The sequence below is a fragment of the Oncorhynchus keta genome, chromosome 15 (genome assembly GCF_023373465.1).
Source record: "Oncorhynchus keta strain PuntledgeMale-10-30-2019 chromosome 15, Oket_V2, whole genome shotgun sequence".
Taxonomy (NCBI): Eukaryota; Metazoa; Chordata; class Actinopteri; order Salmoniformes; family Salmonidae; genus Oncorhynchus; species Oncorhynchus keta.
Genome location: NC_068435.1, coordinates 24,812,655 through 24,837,371, shown reverse-complemented (window position 1 = coordinate 24,837,371; position 24,717 = coordinate 24,812,655). Strand labels below are relative to the sequence as shown.

Here is a 24,717-nt window from a genome sequence, read left to right as displayed (position 1 = left end):
AATTGCCATGTCTTTCTTTTTCTGCACTAACTGGGACATGAGGGTACCTACACTGGCTCTGGCCTCCCTGTCTTTAAGAGGGACTGTGCTAAAGCCTAACTCTGCCAGTTAAAGCTCTTCCCCAGGATTTGAGGATCTGTGAATTTAAAATAACAGACTCCTTTTCTACTTCTCAGTGGTCGCTCTCCTGCGATTCATGTCATGCTTGCAGTTTTAAATCACCAGCCCGGACATCCTTTCAACCGACCAGCACGAGTGAAAATACTTTAATTAAAAATGTCTCCCAATGCCAGACTGAAAACCCCCCAATTCATAGTAGATGTACTTTCCAAAGTCAGCAATCCACCCACAATAAATAGTTGAAAATTAAACTTTCAAGGTAGAAAACAAATGTGATGTTGGTGCAAATATGTTCACAAGTCTATCAACTCAATGTGCAACAACTTGTGAGTTATATGGATGAAGTGAAATACGTTGTTGCTGAGAATCCAGACGTTTAACCATGTATATTCATCACCTATGTGTTTTTGTATTACATTGTAAGCATGCTCTGGTTCACTGCACACCAATGGACATTGTCAACATAGAGTTCTCCATTTTACCCACATATCACATAAAACAAGCCTCAGTCAGTCCCCTCATGCTGCAGCCATCTCCCTCCCTCCCTGTTCCCCTTTGTCCTCTCTCTCCCTCTACAGTGGCCTCTGAAACCTACTTGTCCTCTCTCTCCCTCTACAGTGGCCTCTGAAACCTACTTGTTCCCCTTGGTCCTCTCTCCCCCTCTACACTGGCCTCTGAAACCTACTTGTTCCCCTTGGTCCTCTCTCTCCCTCTACACTGACCTCTGAAAACTACTTGATCCCCTAATGTGGTTCAACACTATACTAGGCTTAATTGGGGAAGGGAGTTGACTGCCCAGCCTTTATCAAATGGAAATATCATTGTTTCTTCCACTGCTTTCTCTCCACCACAAAGTATCATCTGTGACTTTCTGGTAAAATGACTGTCCTTGGGTCTAAGGGCTCAGTGTTAGAAATGGTCCAAATCTGTATACATTAGACTCTACTCACCCCTCCTCGATGGTGACTCCATGCATGATAATGGAGTTGGTTACTTTGACCTTCTCCCTGACAGTGGTGGACACTCCGATTGTCGATCTCTTGATGGATGTCTTGTCTGAGATCTGACAGGAAGCTCCTATTATGCTGTCTGCACCAATCTAACAGACAATAGGCAGACATGGTAGAACGTTGTCAGTAAAAAGATAATAAGCAGAAAAGACCACGGCAGAATTTACATTTCGCTCTGATCCCTTCACACACTTCGCTATATTATTGAGTCACATTCCAGTGTAAAAATGTTTACTCTTTATATGTCTGTTAATGAGAGAAAATAGAGAAGAAGATGATATTTTAGAACTCAAATGTGTACGACAGTTGGGAAAGCAGTTTGAACATAAAGATAATCGAGAGGCAACCTACAAATGTAGGGCCTTAATTTGAGCCAGTTTGCTACAGCAGGAGAATAATCTTGCAGCAACAGGAAATGTGAATTATTATGTGGATTATAATTAATGGACATTTTTTTTTGTAGGGGTTGATACATTTTTCGTAAGGGAAAATCACATCTGTAATTTCAGGCTTGGAAATTATAAACTTCAGAAGCCTTTTTAAACCTCAAATACACTGCAAGTTAAACATTTCCTGCATTGCAGGAAAGTTCTCCTGCAACACAGGAAAGTTCTCCTGCAACACAGTGATCAAATTAAGATCCTACATCTGTAAGGGCGATTTCACACATATTGTAGTTCTGCGCTATAGTTCGAATCAGAATTCAACAATTTTTTACATTGCATTTCTTTCATTTGGTCCAGTTGGTTTCAGATTGCCAAATGACAAACAAACTAAAATGCCTAAACAATGCCTCGTGACTGATATTGATTACTGAATTGTTGGGCATGTGACAATAAACAAAGTGTTCAGGCAAGTAATTTGTTTATTGGGGAAAAAGGTGCACGTTAAATTCATCTATGATTATGAAGAAGCATAACTTGTGTCCCAAACTTCATATTACTCTCCCTTTGGTCTTTCAACAACATGCGGAAGGAGGAAACAGCGCAATGGCTGCTCTAACTGCGACGTGGGTAGGCTATATTCAGCAGCGTATAGCCCCGTCTCCCCTAATCTGCATCGAATGCGCTCATATATGCTCCACTATTCAGACTGTTTCAGATATATCAAGTTATGGTTGGCTACAGTTAAAGGCGTACATGGCCGTACAGCAGTGTTCTAGAATATACTTTCATAGTTTTCTAATTCTCAGCACGGCTCAAGCAATTAATCCAACTATTGCCACATTCAAATGATTAAGAGCCACTTACGCGGATCCACGTTGGTTGGACATTTTGGGGAGGTGCGAAGGTAGGGCTGTGCGTCCCCAGCGGGATATATCACGGACTAGCCGGACTATCGCGGATCCCAATCTGAATTGAGCTTTACTCATAAATCCTCTATGACACCTACAGCATAGACAACTAACAAGAATACTATGTGACTCACCAAAGCACACTCACTCTAATGTCACCCTCACTCACCAGAAACTCTCAATCCTGCGAATGACTCACTCTCAGACTCGGTCAGAAAATCCACATTGTACCAGACGTCTAAGAAAACCACCCATCTAGCTACTCTTAGTGTGTTCCCTGTTGGTCATAGTAGTTACTCACCAGACAGCGCTCAGAGACCACTGCTGATGGATGGACTGCAGGCTCGTCAAACAGCTTAGGGGCCTGGAACACAGGAGAGAAAATGGATGAGGATAAAGCAATACTGTCAGTCATGTTCAGGAATCATCATTGAAATATATGAACATTTCTTTATTTTTTTGTTGTGCCATCTAGCAGACGTTCTTATCCAGAGTGTGTACATTTTCATGTATATTTGTTTTTTCACACTGTTCCCCCGTGGGAATCAAACCCGCCCCCTCTGGCATTATGTTGGTCACAGAGCCTGCTATTAAACTAGAGCGTCACATTTTCTACACAGTGTCCCTTCACTCACTCACCAGGCGATTGGCTTCGATGTAGGCCGCTAGCGTGTTGACGCGGTAACATATTCCCTCGTCCATGATGTGCACGTAGCAGCGCAGGCGTCCTCCGTGGTAGGCATCGCTCATGTCCCCACGGTGGTCATTCCAACAGGACCTCTCCTGGGTTAGATGCAGCAGCTCCTCATCCCTGGACGAGATCTGGATCTCTACACACACATATTTCAGCAGATACACACAGGTGAATGTGTGTGTGCGTGTGTGTGCGCATGAACATGACGTGAGTTACAACCTAGCTATGGAAAGTCTTAAATGTTCAAGCATACTCTATTTGGAATGTTCATTACCTTGGTTTACATTGCTATCGTTTTTCTTTAGGTTCTGATGAGTTTCATCGATGACCTTCGGAGAGTTGGTGGATTTAGAGAACTGTTTGCGGACCAGATAGGGGACTAACTCTCCCCGAATCGAAGAGATTGATCTTTGAGAGAAAAACAAAACAAAACACAATAGTTACCGAATTGCTGAAATAGTACATTCACTGAAAGTAAAAGGTGCATTTTACCCTCATGATGTTTGTAACCTTTGACACTCAAATCATTTGAAGAGTAATAACATAGAATTAGTAGAGCGGGCATAGAAATCTGACCATGGCAATTGACCTGAATGGGGAGGCACATTCTACTCATTCTATTTCTATGAGCAATAATTGTCAGCGTAGGTTGAGGGAGATATTTCCTCATGGTCAATCCAAATGATAGAAGTAGGGAGAGGGGCGTGAGAAGGAGGACAATTCCTTTGAGTGTACATTGTTAATGTCCATGTACTGAACACTCTCACAAGCTGAATGCCCAACTCTGCTCATGAGGGTTTTATGCTAACCAGAAAAGAGAGAAACAAACATGATCATTTCATGGTGTACACGTTCAAGGGCTTCCTAACAGGTCAAAAAAATAATAAGGCTGAATCAATGTTTCAAACATCCAAGTACGCCCTGTAGGCTATTTTAATTTCTCCTCCTCCTCACTTCTTCACTACACTCCATGTCCCTCTCCATCTCTCCTCCTCACTCTCTTTTTAGTTTCTTTGAAGGGAGATTAGAATTTCCATCTGAATGCTGAGAAAGAAACAACAGTTACTCTGTCCATTTTTCTCCGTGAGCGCTCCACAGCAGAGCAGCTTCAAAAGAGAGAAGAGCGAGAAAGAGGGAGAGAAAGAGGGGGAGAGAAAGAGGGAGAGTGAGAGAGGGGGAGAGGAAGAGTGAGAGGGGGAGAGAAATAGAGGGGGGGAGGAAGAGTGAGAGAGGGAAAGAGGAAAAGGGGAGAATGTGAAAGAAAAGGGAGCTGAATTTAAAGTCAACCTACTTTGATGAGATAAAAAAAGGGGGGTAGTGGTATTGGGGTCTCCTGAGTCTGGACGGCATATTAGATGAAATTATATTCATATCAGGAGGACTGGTGAATAAATAGGGCTCCCGAGTGGCGCATCTCAGTGCGGTAGGTGCGAGGCGTCACTACAGACCCTGGTTTGATTCCAGGCTGTATCACAACAGGCCGTGATTGAGAGTCCGATAGGGCAGCACACAATTCGTCTGGGTTAGGATTTGGCTGGGGTAGGCGGTCAACTGACTTACCTAGTTAAATAAAGGTTCAATGAAAATATGTCAAAGCAATGGGAAGCAGCAGGAACAAGCAGCTGCGTTGCTGCATATTTATGGAAATCCCCGGTAGAAAATGTATATTTGAAGGGAAAGGGATCGAGCTAGTGAGTCAATGTACTCTCCAATTAATGCCACCTGTGCTTATTTTCAACACCACTTAAAAGAGCTGCTGGGTCTCCTCACAATACCAGTTTAACAAGCATAAAGGGATTGGGGGCCTAGACTGGGGGTGGGTGGAGGAGTAGAAGGGTGGAGCTTCTGCTTTTGGTCTTGCTGGTGGTGGGCGTGGTGGGTGGGTGGGTGGGGGGAGAGAGAATCACCTGCCTAGGATGTATGGGCTGGAGAATGTGAGTAGATTCATGTAACACCATTAGAAATATAGGCTGCATCAATAGGACATACATTTATCAAAGTGAGATGCATTTCAACTAAGTGAGGAATCTAACAATGCATTGAATTGCTTGGCCTGGATTTGAATGATTAGGTGTATGTATATCTTTACAATTATGGATCATTTGATCTGGTGGTGGTGGCTACAGAGCTCCTATAAATTACATCTATATGTTATAAGCTTTAAGTAAATCTATGGTGGTGGCCCTATTATATATGGTAACCCAAACATTTAAAATGGGCAATAAACAGACTTTCTGATTGGTCCAAAGTGATTGCACTTGAAAAGAAGTAGTACAAGAAGTATGAGGAAGTGAGATCACCACAGTTGTGATTGAGGTGTACCTCTGACACTAATGCTCAAGGGGGGTAAAAGCCTAATAAACTGCTCAAGTGGCACATTGTAAAACAAATTAACACCTAACAAGAAGAACATACCAGTCTCAAAGCCTTTCCACAGTCACAGTCTGTTCATATATTAACTCCAGTTCAACACGCATGCAACTTGGCAAGAAAGGTGCCATTCGTTATTTCACCTGTATCTAGCAACACACTGTATTCACATTTATGTGGATGGTTATTGGTACCTTTAAAAAAATAATTTTATATACACAGTGTAGAAAACATTAGGAACCACCTTCCTAATATGAGTTGCACACCCGTTGGCCCTCAGAACAGCCTCACTTTGTCGGGGCATGGACTCTACAAGGTGTCAAAAGCGTTCCTGGGTGGTGGACCATTCTTGATACACACGGAAAACTGGTGAGTGTGAAAAACCCAGCAGCATTGCAGTTCTTGATTCAAACCGGTGGGCCTGGCACCTACTACCATACCCCATTCAAAGGCACTTGAATCTCGTCTTGCTCATTAACCCAATGAATGACACACATACACAATCTATGTCTCAATTGTCTTAGGTTAAAAAATGATTAAGCCTTTTCTCCTCCCCTACACTAATTGAAGTGGATTTAACAAGTGACATCAATAAGGGATCATAGCTTTCACCTGGATTCACTTGGTCAGTCTATGTCTACTGTTTTGTACACTCAGTGTACATTTAATATAAAAACACATTTGTGATAACATGCAAAGATTTGACATGCAATGACATGCAAAAGTTCGTCCAATTTAGGACGCAACCAAAGTCAAACATGTGAAAAGGCCTCACTTGTTATCAGCGAGGAAGTCGACCACAGACTTCTTCAGGCAGTACAGGTGGGCGTCCACAAGGCCAGTTTTGATGTGCATCCTTGGATGTCTGAATGAAAGAGAGAGGCAGACGTGGGAGGTAAATCAAATCAAATTCAAACTAAAAAGCTGGGGAGTTATACATGACATTGCTCTATACCTGTGTAAAAACACAGTAGTTGTGTTCTATGACATATAGTTGCGTTCTATGACATATGTTAACAATTCATTTGGAGTTAAAGGGATTTTTTTTTATTACCCAGGTGGATTAAGGATAAATCCCAATTTCACTTTTGTAATACTAGAGTTGTGTGTTACTTACTACACAGGTATAACTTCATGTAATGTACTGTAACTGAATGTCAATGTTCTTGGCACAACACACCATAAAGTACCCTGTAGCAGACAGCATGCCTCCTCACGAGCAAAACCACTGTTTTCTTCTCAGAATTCTGTTTTAATTAGATGACAGAATGAAAATAATGGCACCCTTTAATTCAGATTTTTATTCGGACACATACTTACTCCGCTGAAAGCAGTACGTGACTGAACAAACAGAACATCTGCTATAAGGGGAAAAAAATAAGGCATGTGACAAAAGTCCCTGGAATGTCATGGCACCTGTGTATTGTCCCCTGCCAGCTTCCATCCGCAGGCCCTGCCCCAGAAGCCTGGCTGCCATGGTAACCGTGTCCAGTCTGGTGAGATGCCAACACAAGCAGACCCCCCAATTGTTTTACAGCCTGAGATTGACATGACAACGCTATGGGTATAGAGCTTCTGTCCGTAGTAAATGGCACTCTATTCCATTTATATTGCTGTATAAAAGGGTAGTACACCATAATGCTCTGATCAAAAGTAGAGCACTATATAGAGAATAGGGTGCCCTGTCCTGCCCTGGAGGCCAATGTAATTAATCTGAGAGCAGAGCAACCTGTGTGATGTGGGAAGCGTCTCAAATGAAAATCAATTTGTATGTCACATACCCCGAATAAAACAAGAGACCAGATGTTGAAGCGTGATTCATCACTCCAGAGAAGGAGCTTCCACTGCTCCAGAGTCCAATAGTGGCGAGCTTTACACCACTCCAGTCAACTCATGGCATTGCGCATGGTGATCGTAGGCTTGTGTGCGGCTGCTCGGCCATGGAAACCTATTTCATGAAGCTCCAGACAAACAGTTATTGTGCTGATGGTAGTGTGTATTGCAACCGAAGACAGATGATTTTTTACATGATATGCACTTCAGCACTCGTGGCCCCGTTCTGTGAGCTTGTGTGGCCTATCACTTCAAGGCTGAGCAGTTGTTGCTCCTAGACGTTTCCACTTCATAATAACAGCACTTACAGCTGACCAGGGCAGCTCTAGCAGGGCAGAATTTGACGAACTGACTTGTTGGAAAGGTGGCATCCTATGACGGTGCCACGTTGAAAGTCACTGAGCACTTCAGTAAGGCCATTCTACTGCCAATGTTTGTCTATGAAGATTGAATGGCTGTTTGCTCGATTTTATACACCAGTCATCAACCAGTGTGGCTGAAATAGCCGAATCCACTAATTTGAAGGAATGTCCACATACTTGTGTGTGTGTGTGTGTGTGTGTGTGTGTGTGTGTGTGTGTATATATAAATAAATAAAGTGCATTAACACAAAATAACACTATCAAATAACAATAACGAGGCTATATACAAGGAGTACCGGTACCGAGTCAGTGTACTGGGGTATGAGGTAGTTAGGGTGATTGACTGAGGTAATATGTACATGTAGGTTTGGTTTGGTGATTAATTGAAGCACTATGTACATGTAGGTAGTAAGTGAAAAGCAGAAAGTATGGGTAGCCGTTTAATTATCTGTTCAGTAGTATTATGGCTTTGGGGTAGAAGCTGTTCAGGAGCCTTTTGGTCCCAGACTTGGCGCGGTACCAATTGCCATGTGGTTACAGAGAGAACAGACTGTGACTTGGGTGACAGGAGAACCTTTTTAGACCTTTTGACCCTTTTTAGTGCTTTACCTTCTCTTACACCGCCTGGTATAGAAGTCCTGGATGGCAGGGAGCTCGGCCCCAATGATGTACTGGGCATTACACACTACCCTCTGTCACGCTCTGCGGTTGGATGCCGAGCAGTTGCCATACCAAGCGGTGATGCAGCCAGTCAAGATGCTCTCGATGGTGCAGCTGTATAAGTTTTTATGGATCTGATGTCAAATCTTGTCAGCCTCCTGAGGGTGAATACATGTTGATGTGCCCTCTTCACGACTGTGTTGGTGTGTTTGGACCATGATAAGTCCTTAGTGATGTGGACACTGAGGAACTTGAAGCTCTCAACCATCTCCACTACAGTTCCGTTGATGTGAATAGGGGTGTGCTAGACCCTCCGTTTCTTGTTGTCAACGATCAGCCCCTTTGTCTTGCTGACGTTGAGGGAGATTGTTGTCCTGGAAGCACACTGTCAGGTCTCTGACCTTCTCCCTGTAGGCAGTCTCATCATCGTCGGTGATCAGGCCTACCACTATCGTGTCGTCAGCAAACTTAAATGGGTGTTGGAGTTGTGGGTGAACAGGGAGTACAGGAGAGAGCTAAGCACACACCACTAAGGGGCTCCCATGTTGAGGCGGATATGATGCCTACCCTCACCACTTGGGCGGCCCGTCAGAAAGTACAGGATCCAATTGCAGCACTATGGTGAACGCTGAGCTGCAGTCAATGAACAGCATTCTCACATAGGTATTCATTTTGTCAAGGTGGGAAAGGGCAGTGTGCAGTGCAATAGAGATTGCACCATCTGTGAATCTGTTGAGTCCGTATGAGAATTGGAGTGGGAGGTGCAGCTGAAGAAAAGAAAGAACGAAAGAAAGAAAGAACGAAAAGAAGGAAAAGAAAGAAAGAAAACTCAGAGGATCAGAAGGTGTGGGCCAATGTGTTAAAAAGCTTTGATTGAGTGGACAATCATTTCTGTTGGGGTTTATTTTGAAGTGTTCTGGTGAAATTACCATGATAATATAATGTTGGTTACAGAATTAAATCTAAACCTGCAGTCAAAATGGCCTACAATAGCCTACATCAGGGGTAGGCAACTAGTCTGCCTCGGGCCGAAAATAACAATTTCGTACCTTGATTACAGAGACATGATCATGTCTCTATTTATTTGTAAGATAGAAAATAAAAAACACTTGCAGGCTGTTTTGGTTCTTCGGGCCGCCTGTTGCCGACCCCTGGCCAAACATCAGCTCTGAAAGACTTTGGTGTCAGTTAGAAAAGCTGGTATTCTGTTCACTGCAGTTCTGGCCATGGTGAACACAGGACTCATCCTCTGAGAAGGCCTCTAGAAGGACTGCTCACATAAAACATATATCAAATCAAATTTTATTTGTCACATGCACCGAATACAACAGGTGTAGTAGACCTTACAGTGAAATGCTTCAGAGTCCAAAACGTGGATAGGTACGGACAGCAGTGTGATAGCCAGTGGTCCAACATTCTATCATACTTTTTGAAATCCCAGCGCAGCTCAAGCAATTTCTCCAACCGTCACCACGTTCAGATGGGCTGTGCGTCCCCCGCGGACGGTGGTCTTAGAGCCGCATAGCTAGATCCAGAGACTATCGCGTTCTCTGGATTCTAAATGAAGCTTAAAGTATGACCAGGTGACCCGACTCCATAAACAGTTCCTTGGACAGAACCTACGCAATGGGTCAGATAAGACCATAGCTGTACATTCACTAGCCTATATTCTACATGACCTCTGGGTCAGAGCATCAGGTGAAATAGATGACAAACCTCCACCAAACATCCAACATGATCATAGTGGTGAAACACTATCATAGCGACCCGGCTATCCAGCCTGCCTGGTGGTGTTGCAGTCAACTGGGCCCCCCATTCTCTTCTCCTCCCCTAAATGTGACATTTAAGAAAACCATCTCATCTCTGGGACTTTATGTGACAGCCTCCCCCGCTCCGTCTTTTCTTCGGTGAAGAATGCGTTTTGAAGCATTGAGAATGAGTCAGCTCTGGTCGGCCATGCAGATTTCAGAACCAGATGCCGGGCCGTATAAATCCCATTTTGAGGGGGGAAGAGGGAAGCGGGTAAACAAGCAAGAGGTAAATTACTACAACTTTGAGCCATTCCATTAACCAGCTCACAGAGGGGACATGTGCTGAACCCACCAACGAGGGGCTGAAAACAGAGACAGGAATATCCTAGCACACAACCAGCATCTGACATCATTGTTTGGCACCTGTGGGGCTGGGCAGGAAGGGAGGCAGGCCAGCAGGAGAGATACCCAGGGATCAGTGTGCTGTGGCTGGTGGTGTGGAGGAGATTGGTGGGGGTCAACATGTGCCCTTTATGGAGAATTGCACCATGGTTAAACACAAGCAGGAGCAGCAACAGCCTTAGTCTGTCTATTGGGAAGGCCTACATGTTGGAGGAAGGACCTCGATTTGCATGATCATTTTAGTAGAACTACAATACACATTGTTTGGCCATAAAGCCACTGCATTTGCCAAACAAGTTTAATTTGTAATTCCTGGTAGTCTACAGCAGAGGTTCACAAATTTTTCCCTCAGGGCCTGCGCTGGGTAACATCACGATCCCTCCCCGCACAGATGCACCATGTCTATTTCTATGGGCACAAGCACTGTTAGTGAGACAAACTGTTCACACCCCTCTTGTTGGTGGAGAGAATTTTGGTTTAAAGCTTATTTTCTGCAATTCTATACATTTTGCCTTGTATAACATGTATTCATGTGATATTTGAGTGACAAAATGACAAAATTACAAAATTACAATTACAACAATATCTATGGGGTACAAAACAAAAAAATGTTAGCCAAAATGGGCTAGCTGAGCTGAATATTTGACAAGTTATATATAGCTCTAAGGTATGCAATAACCAAGAGGAACTGATGATGCACGATCCAATTTCTAAATTGCACCTTGTGCATTCTACTATTACAACTTTCAAGAGTAAGTTTAAAGCCACCCCGTCCCCAGGGACCGCGCCCCACAGATTGGGAACACCAGGTCTAGAGGGCCTGGCTGGTGAGTGAAACAGAACATTGTTGGAAGACTCCTCGGGCTTGGGTGACTCACTTCCAAATAGCATAATGACTTACTACTAAAAACCTCCATGTGTAGTAGGCCCTAAACGAGCACATTCCACATGGCAGCAGCGCTGTGAGGTAAATGGTCTTGTACTTCTCTCTGAAGGGACAGTTCTAACTGCTATTCTGGACCTGGTCTGTGTCAACACCACTGCAAAGTCCAGGCAAATTTGCTCAAGCGGCCAGCTCCACAGGGCTTTACTATAAAGACCTAGGCTCTTTGTATCCTCTCTTGTCTGAGCACAGAAAGTAAATATGAAGGGACAAAAAAATTCCAGACTTGGGTAGTTACTTAGGAAAACGTGCAGTTAAACGTATAGCTTCCCAAACTTCGCCACTTGCCATTGGACAATAGATTGACGCCATTTAAAGAGAGGAATGTTTGAGGAGTGTGCTTCATGGCACACAAGGTACGAGACACATGCTACTTGTTTTGCAATGGTCCTAAATTCTTCAAATATATTTAGTTTAGTGGGAACCAAGTACTGTAGACCTCAAGTGATTTACCAAATCCATGATTTCATCCTAAAAGAGAATGGTAGTACAGCAAGGACTGACTTCACCTCTGATGGATTTACAGTGGAAAGTGGAGCAACATTGTATGTGAGGAATCTGCAGGAGCCTTCACACTGTCAAATCAATTCAGGGGCCAACTCATATCATATGTGTAGCATGTCTTCAGCTTGCATTTCATTCACATGTGGAAATGGGTAGTGAAGGGTGTCACCACACAGACCACTAGCATGGGACAATTTTCTTAGTCACATGCGCCGAATACAACCTTCACCTTAAAGTTAAATGCTTACTTACGAGCCCCTAACCAACAATGCAGTTTCCAAAAAATACAGATAAGAATGAGATAAAAGTAACAAGTAATTAAAGAGCAGCAGTAAAATAACAGAGAGACTTGATACAGGGGGCACCGATACAGAGTCAATGTGAGGGGGTACCGGTTAGTTATAGTATGTACATGTAGGTAGAGTTATTAAGGTGACTATGCATAGATGACAACAGAGAGTAAAAGTGGTGTAAAGAGGGGGGGGGGCAATGCAAATAGTCTGGGCTAGATGTTTACGGCTTGGGGGTAGAATCTGTTTAGAAGCCTCTTGGACCTAGACTTGGCTCTCCGGTACCGCTTTCCGTGCGGTATTAGAGAGAACAGTCGATGACTAGGGTGGCTGGAGTCTTTGACAATTTTAGAGCCTTCCTCTGACACAGCCTGGTATAGAGGTCCTGGATTGCAGGAAGCTTGGCCCCAGTGATGTACTTTGCCGCTTGCACTACTCTTTGTAGCGCCTTGTGGATGGAGGCCGAGCAATTGCCATACCAGGCAGCTGTAGAACCTTTTGAGGATCTGAGGACCAATGCAAAGTCTTTTCAGTCAACTGAGGGGGAATAGCTTTTGTCGTGCCCTCTTCATGACTGTCTTGGTGTGCTTGGACCATGTTAGTTTGTTGGTGATGTGGACACCAGGAACTTGAAGCTCTCAACCTGCTCCACTGCATTCCTGGTAATCCATCTGGCCCTGTGGGCTTGTGAATGTTGACCTGTTTAAATGTCTTACTCACATCAGCTGCGGAGAACGTGATTGCACAGTCTTCCGGAACAGCTGGTGCTCTCATGCATGTTTCAGTGTTATATCCTCGAAGCGAGGATATAAGTAGTTTAGCTCGTCTGGCAGACTCACGTCACTGGGAAGCTCGCACCTGTGGATCCCTTTGTAGTGTGTAATGGTCTAGTCAATGGTGCTCCCTGCTTTAATTTTTGCTTGTAAGCAGGAATCAGGAGGATAGAATTATGGTAAGATTTGCCAAATGGAGGGCGAGGGAGAGCATTTATCGAGCTGATAGAAATTTGGTCAAACGGATTTAAGTTTCCCTGCATTAAAGTCCCCGGCTACTAGGAGCGCCGCCTCTGGGTGAGCATATTTTATAGCGGAATACAGCTCATTCAATGCTGTCTTAGTGCCAGCCTCTGACTATTGTGGTTTGTAAACAGCTACGAAGAATACAGATTAAAACTCTTTTGGTAGGTAGTGTGGACTACACCTTATCCTAGCCCAAGATCTGCGTTTGTAACTTGGAATAACTCATGCATTGATATCAATGGGAAATTTGTACAAAGGAATTGAGTGGCCCAAAGTGAGTGGTGGTTAAGCCATTGGTCCCAGGTTAGCCGTACCACAGTATAGGACAGCAGCACGTGACGGCAGCCCAGCGATCCCATTCCATACGTCACCCAGCCTATGTCTGTTTAAATACAACGGCAGACAAGTAAAGAAAGACTCTGGAGACAGCTTAGACAAACAGCCAGGGAACGACTTGAGCTGGTAGGGGAGGCTTTCAGACGTCTCAAACTTCCTACGCTCAGGAAAAAGGGGCTTAATGGGGGGAAACAGAGTCGAAACAGAGACCTTTGACATCTGGGGCTGAAATAAACGACAAAGCATCGACACTTATGCTAGCTGAAGAGTTAGCCGACAGCTTTAAGATATCATAAGACTGACAAACTCAATAGACCTCAGTCTTTCAACAAGTGGCCTAGGGCTCATTGACGACTTCTATTTTAAAGCTCAACTGGAAGTTTAATTTGTTTAGGGTTAACATGTCTAATAAACTTCAGGCCTGTGAGGTTGTGCATGTTTGTGGAGATACAATTAGCCAGTCTTTCAATGTGCATGTGCAGGCCAAAATGTTCAGATGTTTCCTATATGCAAGTATTTCAGTGTAAGTAAGCTCAGTATGAATGTAGTGCCACAAGCCCACAACTGCATGTGATATCCTGGTGTGTGTGTGTGTGTGTGCTACATGCATGTGTGTGCGTATCTCACATTAGCGCACGTGGCCAATTTGCTTTTGCAGGGAAGCATGCTTGCAGCTGCTGTTGCGGCCCCTCTCTTATTGGGCAGGATTTAGTGTGGCTCGGGCTCCCTGAAGTATTTATGAGCTCCCAACAGACCAGCTCCCACAGCCCAGAGTCCACAACCTAGAACATAGGTCATAGAACCGCAGCCCACAGCCCAGACCAGTGAACAGGACCAGAAGCCCAGGACCAAGGCACAAGATCTGGGCCCATCTTCACAAAAGGTCTCGTAGGAGTGCTGATTTGGGATCAGTTTTGCCTTTAAGGTCATAATGGATAAGATCTTATGGACAGGGAGGACCTGATCCTAGTTAACTACTTTATGAATATGGCCCCAGGGCTGCAGTCCAGGTCCAGCCAGGATGTCGACAGCTTCAGCTCTTTCAGCCCAGACATCATAGACACCCCACAGGGGACTCAAGATAATGCTACTAATGGGTTCATATATTTTGTGCACACTAGACATATGAGTATTTGATGAGCAAGTTTGCCATTTCTGTAAAAAGCTAATATGACTGACTCTCTATATCTAGTTCATTATTCTAGTTCCTTATTATCCAAATTACTTATGCATGACGTTTTATCAACTGCAAATGGCCTTAATACCAAGATGTATTTAGTAGTGGGCAGTACATTTGCAAGTATTATACATCAATAGATCATTTTATTGATCTGGTCAAGTAGGATTTACACCTTTGGCAATTGAACAAACATGAATTCTGCTTTAAAGCTTTAAAAGAAATAGGCAAATCAGCAGTTACTACATCCATTGTGGATCATAATAATAAATACCATTTAGCAGACACTTTTATCCAAAGCAACTTAAAGTCAAAGTTAAAGGCCCCAGTGGGAATCGAACCCATAACCGTTGGCGATTAACATAACGTAAAAATGCCTCATGAGCGTAGTGCAACTGTTGAACCCCACCAGAACCCAAAATATATGTTTGTTTTGCGCCAACATTTATAAAAACACAATTTAGCCTCAAAACATGTTTTGATATTATGGACGGTCAGTCCTTGTAGCCATAGCTATGAATTTGAGAGTGGTTACATTTCTCCAGCCGCATCCCGTAGCTTTTTACCCGAAAATGGGTCAGGGAGAATGCATTATTGTTTCTACTGCCGATTGCCACTTTAAGACGCAGGGTGGCGATGAGATAAGAGCATAAATACACGGCTTCAGAGCAGCCAAATGCAAGCACACACACAACCACCCAGCGCAACGATAAAGCCCACATGGATGTTTGAAAAAGAGAGCGAGAACAAGTGAAAGAAAAAGGACCACAGCATGCGCTAAGCTGGAACAGGAGGTCTGCCGTGGAAAAACTGCCAAACACAGCCAAAGCAGGAGCAAATCCCTGTGTAGCTGAAGTAATTGGTTAGTCTCATGACAGCCAAGGCTGGGGAGTGCTGTGTTTTTATTAGCAATCCCACACAAATGCAGGGTCAGATCTGAACAAGTTTGCATTGTTCCCTTCATCACTCTACTCCGCGCCTTGCGCTATGCTAACTCACACACACACACACACACACACACACACACACACACACACACACACACACACACACACACACACACACACACACACACACACACACACACACACACACACACACACACACACACACACACACACACACACACACACACACACACACACACACACCTGGTGGCTTGATAAGACAGATCTGGGTTCAAATACTATTTGAGATCTTCCAAATGCGTTAAATATGAGCTTTTTCCTGCCTGGAGAACCAGTTGAGTGATGGTTGCTCAAGCTCAAACAAGTACAGATAAAGTTTTGAAAGAGGAATTGAACCCAGTTCAGTTGATAAGACAGCCCAATGGAAAGTCTCAAGAGTCAGACTCAAAAGTGATAAAATATGTGTCCCTGTATTGTTAGACCGGGGGAGGCATTATTGTACCCGACTCCTAGTTCCTACCCAGACCAACTCGGTCACATTATTTGTAAGGCTATGAAAATGTCACATCATTAATAGTGAGAACGGGCATTTAATTTGACAAGGCAATGAAAATATTTGAAATGGAAACTAATAACTAACTAATACAGCGAACATTTCATAAGTTTCAATTCATCACCACCAGTCAGACAATAGGCATTATTGGGTTTGAGGGGAGACCATTTTTAAAGGTAGACTCAGTGATATGATGTAGGTGCACAAAGTACAGTGGGTCAATTTCCGCAACAACTAAGAGCATTGAAGCGTGAGGCTAAACTCCCCCACTGTTTTGGTCCCGCACCTACCATGCTCGAACAGCGTAAAGCGAACCTTTGCACATGCACAGATACTGTGTGTGACTGTGTGGGAAATACATCTTGCATCTTGTTTATCGCAATATCTGCAGTACTGTTCATGGCAACGTCCTTTAGTAGAGTGTACATTTAACCACTAAATGTGATGATAAAGTCATACTCACTTTCTCATGATGGACTTCCTGATGACCACACCTTCGTCCAGGTCGGCCTCGTTGGCCATAAAGAGGAGCCTCTTTCCTGTACCATCCACCCCAACAAAGTCCCTTTGCTCCCCTGGGAGAAGGAAGACACCAGAGGAACAATCACACATCAATGGCTAAGATATCACCACACGACTAAGCAAGCAAGCCATCTAGCTTGGCTTGATGGCTAAGCTAGATGGCTTGTAAACTGGCTTGTAAACTAACATCTAGGCCTACAGACCTTCACTCGGTTTAATAAGACAGATTTAGAAATAAAAATGTCAACGAGCTTCATCGTAGATTGTTACAAGCGCAATAAACATTTGCTAACTGGGGAATATCCTTTTTAGGGAATGAATCTTTGAAATGTACCATTTTACCATCCATAAAAATACTGACAGATGACATGAAGTAGTGTTCTGCATTCAGTATTTTTGGTTGACTCAAACTCAAATGCAGGGGATCTGCTGTAATAACGCTTGTTGTGTTATAATCATCTGAATCGCACCGGTTTTTTTCTTTCCCTTCTGTCCGGGAACAGTCTCGGTGAACTCGTGGGCTTTGCTCATCAGCATGGAGAGGGTAGCGTTGTGGGCTCGGAACAGGTCGACCACCTCGTGGAGGGCAGCGTCCGTTATCAGGTCACAGCTCACCACCAAGACGTCCGTCTGGAGGGAGACATGGAGGAGAAAAGAAAATTCATCAGAATTTGAGGGCTTGAGAAGAAGAGGATGGTGTTTTCACTCAATGATCAGGCCCATCCAAACAGTTGTATTGTAGCACTGATACAGAGAATTCAGAACAATTAGCAGTTCATTGACTTGAATAGGAGAATATGATAGCTGGTACTAGTCAAAAGGGCTTACTCGGTACCATTCGTTTATCGCCAAACTTTAAAATGAAACAAAAAGACAGCGATGATCTATGACAATATCCCCTTCAACTTTTTCTAAAGCATGCCCAGGACCCTTTCACATCAGAGTCCATTACATTATTCTGACTAATAGGAGGAACACCCTTCTAATGAAAGTGAATAGACATTAAGCTGTTCCCTGGCAACGCCTCAGTAAGTTATCACACTCCAGCCTTCAAATACAGTTTATTCCATCCACATACACGTTATGCTCAAAACACCCGAGCTTCTTCGCAGCTGTGACATTCATCTCGAATGATGTGCATGAACATATGAGGCAATGGTGCTCCATAAGAAGTCCATAGCGCATGAAAAGTTTGGCTGTGTTTTTCTTAACTACAGTCACAACAAAAATGGGTTCATAAGGGGGAAGTGGAGACAGAGGTAGAGAGAGAGGAGGAGATAAAGAGAGAGGTGAAGAGAGATAGAAGGAGTGGATAGGGAGGGTGAACCTCCTTGATAAACATGGTGCTCTCCTAACTCCTAGTGAGGCATCCTAGCGTAGTGTAGCAAGGGGCACAGGGGAATCCAGCGATAAATCCTGCGCTGCATTTGCCATTGTTTCTGTTTGAGATGTCTGGTTCCCATCTGCTCTGGCCATCTTGGGCCTGTGGATAAATAAACAGGGAAGGTGAGTGAGGAGCAGGGCCTGTTAAAGCGTGCCTGGCTCTATAAAGGCTGCATGCCTCATTGGGGAGGCCTGGGGAGAGGCCCTGCCGTGACGTTCTGCACCCGGGGCATGCAGCTCAGCAGTCTGGCTCTGCTCTACTCCACGGTAGCACACATGGCCAACAGATAACAACCAGGCCAGAACCAGGGCCCCTCAACTCCACTGTCTCTGTCTCTCTCACTGCTACTGGAGAGAGACTAAAGCAGCATCTTCTCCTGCTAATCCAAGACTATGGTTAGGCTATTTATTTCAGACCCCAAAAGACAGGTTTTAATAGTTGGAACATGTGTAGGAGTGGGGGTTTGGTTTCAACACTGAAAACATAGAAACCTTCAACACAGAAGAAAGATTTTGTGAAGCTCTGAAAAAAAATGTATTCACAGTAAATCACAAAAGTAACATTAAAAAAATATATATATATCTCCCTTTGAGTGTCCCTTAGAGACATCAGTTACATTACCAAAAAAAAGGCTACATTTAATCATATTCAGTTCATATAACACACACACACACACACACACACACACACACACACACACACACACACACACACACACACACCCTTCAGAAAGTATTCACACCCCTGGACTTTTTCTCCATTTTGTTGTACAAGATCCTGAATTTAAAATGTATTAAATTGAGATTTTGTGTCACTATTTTGTGTCAAAGTGGAATGATGTTTTTAGAAATGTTTACACATTAATACAGAAATTAGTCAGTAAGTATTCAACCCTTTTGTTAAGTTCAGGTGTAAAAATCTGCTTAACAAGTCGCATAAGTAGAGGGAGGTTTTCCAATGCCTCGCAAAGGGCACCTATTGATGGGTAAAAATACATTTAAAAAAGCAGACATTGAATATCCCGTTGAGCATGGTGCAGTTATTACACTTTGGATGTTGTATCGATACACCCAGTCACTACAAAGATACATGTGCCGAAAAAAGAAACATGTTCAATTTGGTTTAAATAATGCAAAAACAAAGTGTTGGAGAAGAAAGTAAAAGTGCAATATGTGCCATGTAAGAAAGCTAACATTTAAGTTCCTTGCTCAGAACATGAGAACATATGGTTGCTGGTGGTTCCTTTTAACATGATTCTTCAGTCTTCCCAGGTAAGAAGTTTTAGGTTGTAGTTATTATAGGAATTATAGGACTATTTCTCTCTATACCATTTGTATTTCATATACCTTTGACTATTGGATGTTCTTATAGGCACTATAGTATTGCCAGTGTAACAGTATAGCTTCCGTCCCCCTCCTTGCCCCTACCTGGGCTCGAACCAGGAACACATAGACAACAGCCACTCAAAGCATCGTTACCCATCGCTCCACAAAAGCCACGGCCCTTGCAGTGCAAGGGGAATAACTACTCCAAATTTACCTTGGCTTCTACTACATTCGCGTAACAGGCAGGCTACTCGTGAAGTGCAATGGTTAGAGCGTTGGACTAGTTAACTGTACGGTTGCAAGATTGGAACCACTGAGCTGACAAGCTGAAAATCTGTCATACTGCCCCTGAAAAAGGCAGTTAACCCACAGTTTCTAGGCAGTCATTGAAAATAAGAATGTGTTCTTAACTGACTTGCCTAGTTAAATAGAAGGTATAAAAAAATAATTAAAAATGAAAAATATATTGGAAATCGGCGCCCAAAAATACAGATTTCTGATTGTTATGAAAACTTAAATCGGCCCTAATTAATCGGCCATTCCGATTAATCAGTCGACCTCTAGAAGGAACACACTCATGGATTTCACCATGAGGGCAATGGTGACTTTACAACAGTTCAAGTTTAATGGCTGTGATGGGAGAAAACTGACGGATCAAAAAAAAATTGTAGTTACTCTACAATACTAACCTAATTGACAGAGTGAAAAGGAGGAAAACTGTACAGAATACAATATTTCCATAACATGCATCCTGTTTGCAATAAGGCACTAAAATAATACTATAAAAAATGTGGAAAAGAAATTAAGTTTTTATCCTGAATAAAGTTTTATGTTTGGGGCAAATCCAACACAACACATTACTGAGTACCACTTTTATATGTTCAAGCATGGTGGTGGCTGCATCGTGTTATGGGTATGCTTGTCATCTGCAAGGATTAGGGAGTTTATTAGGATAAAAAGAAAGGGAATAGAGCTAAGCACAGGCAACATCCTAGAGGAAAACTTGGTTCAGTCTGCTTCCCAACAGACACTTGGAGACATTCAACTCTCAGCAGGACAAAAGCCTAAAACAAGGCCAAATATGCACTGGAGTTACTTACCAAGACGATATTGAATATTCCGGAGTGGCCTAGTTTGAGTTTTGACTTAAATCTGCTTGAAAATCTATTGCAAGACTTAAATTGCTGTCAAGCAAATATGAACAAACAACTTGACAGAACCTGAAGAATTTTAGAAAGAATAAAAATGGGGAAATATTGTACAATCCAGCTGTGAAAAGCTCAGATTTACCAATAACGACTCATAGCTGTAATCACTGCAAAAGGTGATTCTTACATGTATTGTTTTTGAATACTTATCTAACCAAGATATATTAGTGTTTTATTTTCAAAACATAATTTAAAGTATTTTTTGTAGATTGTTGACAAAAAAAAATACAATTAAATCCACTTTCATCCCACTTTGTAAACAAACAAAATGTGGAAAAAGGCACTGTATCTAATACACGGGTATGTACATCTGGCCGTACAATGATGTATCCTGTCAACAGCTGGGATAATCCCCCATTAGCTGAAGTCACGATGTCAAGGTAAACCGATCTGCTAGGCCGCTCCTAATGGCTAAACATATAACACTGATTTCTATTTTTGAGTACCAAGTTAACCAACCACCAAAAGTAACAAACATCCCTTTGTTGCAGCTGGTCGTGAAGGAGCTATCGGTCTGTCGCTCCACACGCTGTCCAGTCGGTGGGTCGGAGGCGGAGTGACGGCTGATGGTAGTCTGAGCCCTGTTCAAAAGTAGTGAGCTAGATAGCGAGTAGGGTGCCATTTGGGATGCAGACTGTGTGACACTGGAATGGTGTCAGCTGGAGGATCATCTGACGGGGTTTGTGGCCATTTAGCAGGACTGATCTCTGGTGGTTAGGTCAGGGCCACCCACACACTGCCTTCCTCCCCTGCCTGGTTCTGCCTGGCTGCCCCAAGGCCCTGCTCCCCTCCCAGCCAGGTGAGACCACCCTGAATGTAGCACATTGGAGAGAGGAGAGGGTGTGTCTGACAAGAGAGCCTGCCTGCTATTCCTGCTGTCTCCACACAGTCCATAGACAGAAACACACACAACACACACAACACACACAGCAGAGACACACACAAACACACACAGTGTAATCAGTCAGACACCTGTGGTTTCAGCAGTTAGGCTAAGTCTCTGCTGAGCGCTGTCAATTTGACATTTACATTGTAGCGAGACATTCCAGTGACAACTGATCTCGATTTAGCAGTTTGGGTTATGTGTGTTTGACATGAAGAAAGTGTTTATACTATTAAAATGGATAATGTAGAGGGAGGCCCTCTTCAATATGCATTTTGTACCTACTATACAAATCATGTAGATGAGGCTACCGAGTCGTTCCATGTCATTACAGCCAATTTGTTCTGAAATTGTTTCTGTAGTAAGAAACAGGTAAGATGGGCACAACTGTTTTTCACTAAACTAATTGATTGCACCAAAATTGGCCCTTTTAATTTATAGGCTTCAGATAATATCCAATAAATATAGTACCCAACTTCTTCCTACTGAGTAAGAGCTGGGGAATCCCCACCCAAAAATCAAAAGCCACCTATTGACGACCCTTACCACATGCCAATCCCACCCCAACATCCAATAGCGATTACAGCCTCGAGTCTTCTTGGGTATGACGCTACAAGCTTAGCACACCTGTATTTGGGGAGTTTCTCCCATTCTTCACCGCAGATCCTGTCAAGCTTTGTCAGGTTCGATAGGGATCGTCTCTGCACAGCTATTTTCAGGTCTCTCCAGAGATGTTCGACCAGGTTCAAGTCCGGGCGCTGGCTGGGCCACTCAAGGACATTGAGACTTGTCCCAAAGCCACTCCTGCATTGACTTGGCTGTATGATTAGGGTCATTGTCCAGTGAGCACACTGGAGCAGGTTTTCAGCAAGGATCTCTATACACCTTTCCCTTGATCCTGACTAGTCTTACAGTCTCTGCCACTGAAAAACATCCCCACAGCATGATGCTGCCACCACCATGCTTACCCATAGGGATGGTGCCAGGTTTCCTCCAGATGTGAAGGTTGGCATTCCGGCCAAAGAGTTCAATCTTGGTTTTCATCAGAGAATCTTGTTTCTCATGGTCTGAGAGTCCTTCCGGTGCCTTTTGGCAAACTCCAAGTGGGCTGTCATGTACCTTTTACTGAGCTGTGTCTTCCGTCTGGCCACTCTACCATAAAGGCCTGATTGGTGGAGTGCTGCATAGATGGGAGAACCTTCCAGAGGGACAACCATCTCCACAGAGGAACTCTGGAGCTCTGCCAGAGTGACCATCGGGTTCTTGGTCACCTCCCTGACCAAGGCCCTTCTCCCCACGATTGTGCAGTTTGGCCGGGTGGCCAGCTCTTGGAAGGGTCTTGGTGGTTCCAAACTACTTCCATTTAAGAATGATGGAGGCCACTGTGTTCTTGGGAACCTTTAATGCCGCATAAATGTTTTAGTACCATTACCCAGATGTGTGCCTCGACACGATCCTCTCTCGGAGCTCCACGGACAATTCCTTCGACCTCATGGCTTGGTTGTTGCTCTGACATGCACTGTCAACTGAGGGACTTTATATAGACAGGTGTATGCCTTTCCAAATCATGTCCAATCAATTGAATTTACCACAGGTGGAATCCAATCAAGTCGTAGAAACAAAGGATTATCAATGGAAACAGGATGCACCGGAGCTGAATTTCGAGTATCATAGAAAATGGTCTGAATTCTTAAGTAAATAAGTTTGTATTTTTATACTTAATACATTTCCCATAATTCTAAAAACCTGTTTTTGCTTTGTCATTGTGGGTTATTGTGTGTAGATAGACGAGGAAAAAAAGTAATTTAATCTATTTTAGAATAAGGCTGTAATGTAACAAAATGTGTAAGAAGTCAAGGAGTCTGAATACTTTCGGAATGCACTGTACATGTCAGTTCTATGTTTGACAAGCATACTGAACAAAAATATAAAATACAACAATTTCAAAGCTTTACCTGAGTTACAGTTCATATAAGGAAATCAGTAAATTGAAATATATTCATTAGGCCCTAATCTATGGATTTCACATGACTGGGACAACAGATATGCATCGGTTGGTCACAGATAACTTTAAAAAATAAATAATAATTAAAGTAGGGGCATGATTCAGAAAACCAGTCAGTATCTGGTGTGACCACCAGTCGCCTCATGCAGTGTGACTTCTCCTCCACATAGAGTTGATCAGGCTGTTGATTGTGGCCTGTGGAATGTTGTCCTATTCATCTTCAATGGCTGTGTGTGAAGTTGCTGGATATTGGAGGGAACTGGAACACGCTGTCATACATGTCAATACAGAGCGTCCCGAACATGCTCAAATGGGTGACATGTCTGGTGAGTATGCAGGCCATGGAAGAACGGCATTCTCAGCTTCCAGGAATTGTGTACAGATCCTTGCGACATGGGGCTGTGCATTATCAGGCTGAAACACAAGGTGATGGTGGCGGATGAATGGTGTGACAATGGGCCTCAGGATCTAGTCATGGTATCTCTGGGCACTCAAATTTCCATAGATAAAATGTAATTGTGTTCGTTGTCCGTAGCTTATGCCTGTCTATAGCAGAACACCACCGCCACCATAGGGCACTCTGTTCAGCAAGTTGACATCAGCAAACCGCTCACCCGCACATGGTCTGCAGGTGTGGGGCCAGTTGGATGTGCTGCCAAATTCTCTAAAACTGTTGTAGGCGGCTTATGGTAGAGAAATTAAAATTCAAGTCTTTGGCAACAGCACTGGTGGACATTCCCACAGTCAGAATGCCAATTGCACATTCCCTCAAAACATGAGACATCTGTGGCATTGTGCTGTGTGACAAAACTGCACATTTTAGAGTGGCCTTTCTTTGTGCCCAGCATACCTGTGTAATAATAATGCTGTTTAATCAGCCTCTTGATATGCCACACCTCTCATGTGGATGGATTATCTTGGCAAAGGAGAAATACTTACCAATAGGGATGTAAAGAAATTTATGCACAACATTTGAGAGAAATAAGCTTTCAAATGCATATGGAACATTTCTGGGATCTTTAATTTCAGCTCATGCGCGTTTATATTTTGTTCAGTGTAGTATGAAGTTGCGGCTTAAAATATTGGTTCTCTTTACTATGTAAAGTATTCCATGTGAATCTGGTGATGTTTTTTCCCCCAGTTCAGAGAAATTAGTTTGTGTCT

At 43.4% G+C, this 24,717-nt stretch overlaps 1 protein-coding gene across 1 annotated transcript in view; it reads right to left on the bottom strand.

Moving 5' to 3' along the window:
• The window catches only part of LOC118394649 (translation initiation factor eIF-2B subunit gamma), a 45,262-nt gene that overhangs the window by 12,805 nt on the left and 7,740 nt on the right, over positions 1–24,717 (bottom strand). Inside the window, exons 4-10 of the mRNA XM_035788080.2 lie at positions 17,219–17,378; positions 16,690–16,801; positions 6,264–6,353; positions 3,393–3,526; positions 3,064–3,254; positions 2,726–2,788; positions 1,071–1,219 (exon numbers count right to left, since the gene is read on the bottom strand). Of these exons, the coding sequence (XP_035643973.1) occupies positions 1,071–1,219; positions 2,726–2,788; positions 3,064–3,254; positions 3,393–3,526; positions 6,264–6,353; positions 16,690–16,801; positions 17,219–17,378 (899 nt within the window). The remainder of the gene's footprint in view (positions 1–1,070; positions 1,220–2,725; positions 2,789–3,063; positions 3,255–3,392; positions 3,527–6,263; positions 6,354–16,689; positions 16,802–17,218; positions 17,379–24,717) is intronic.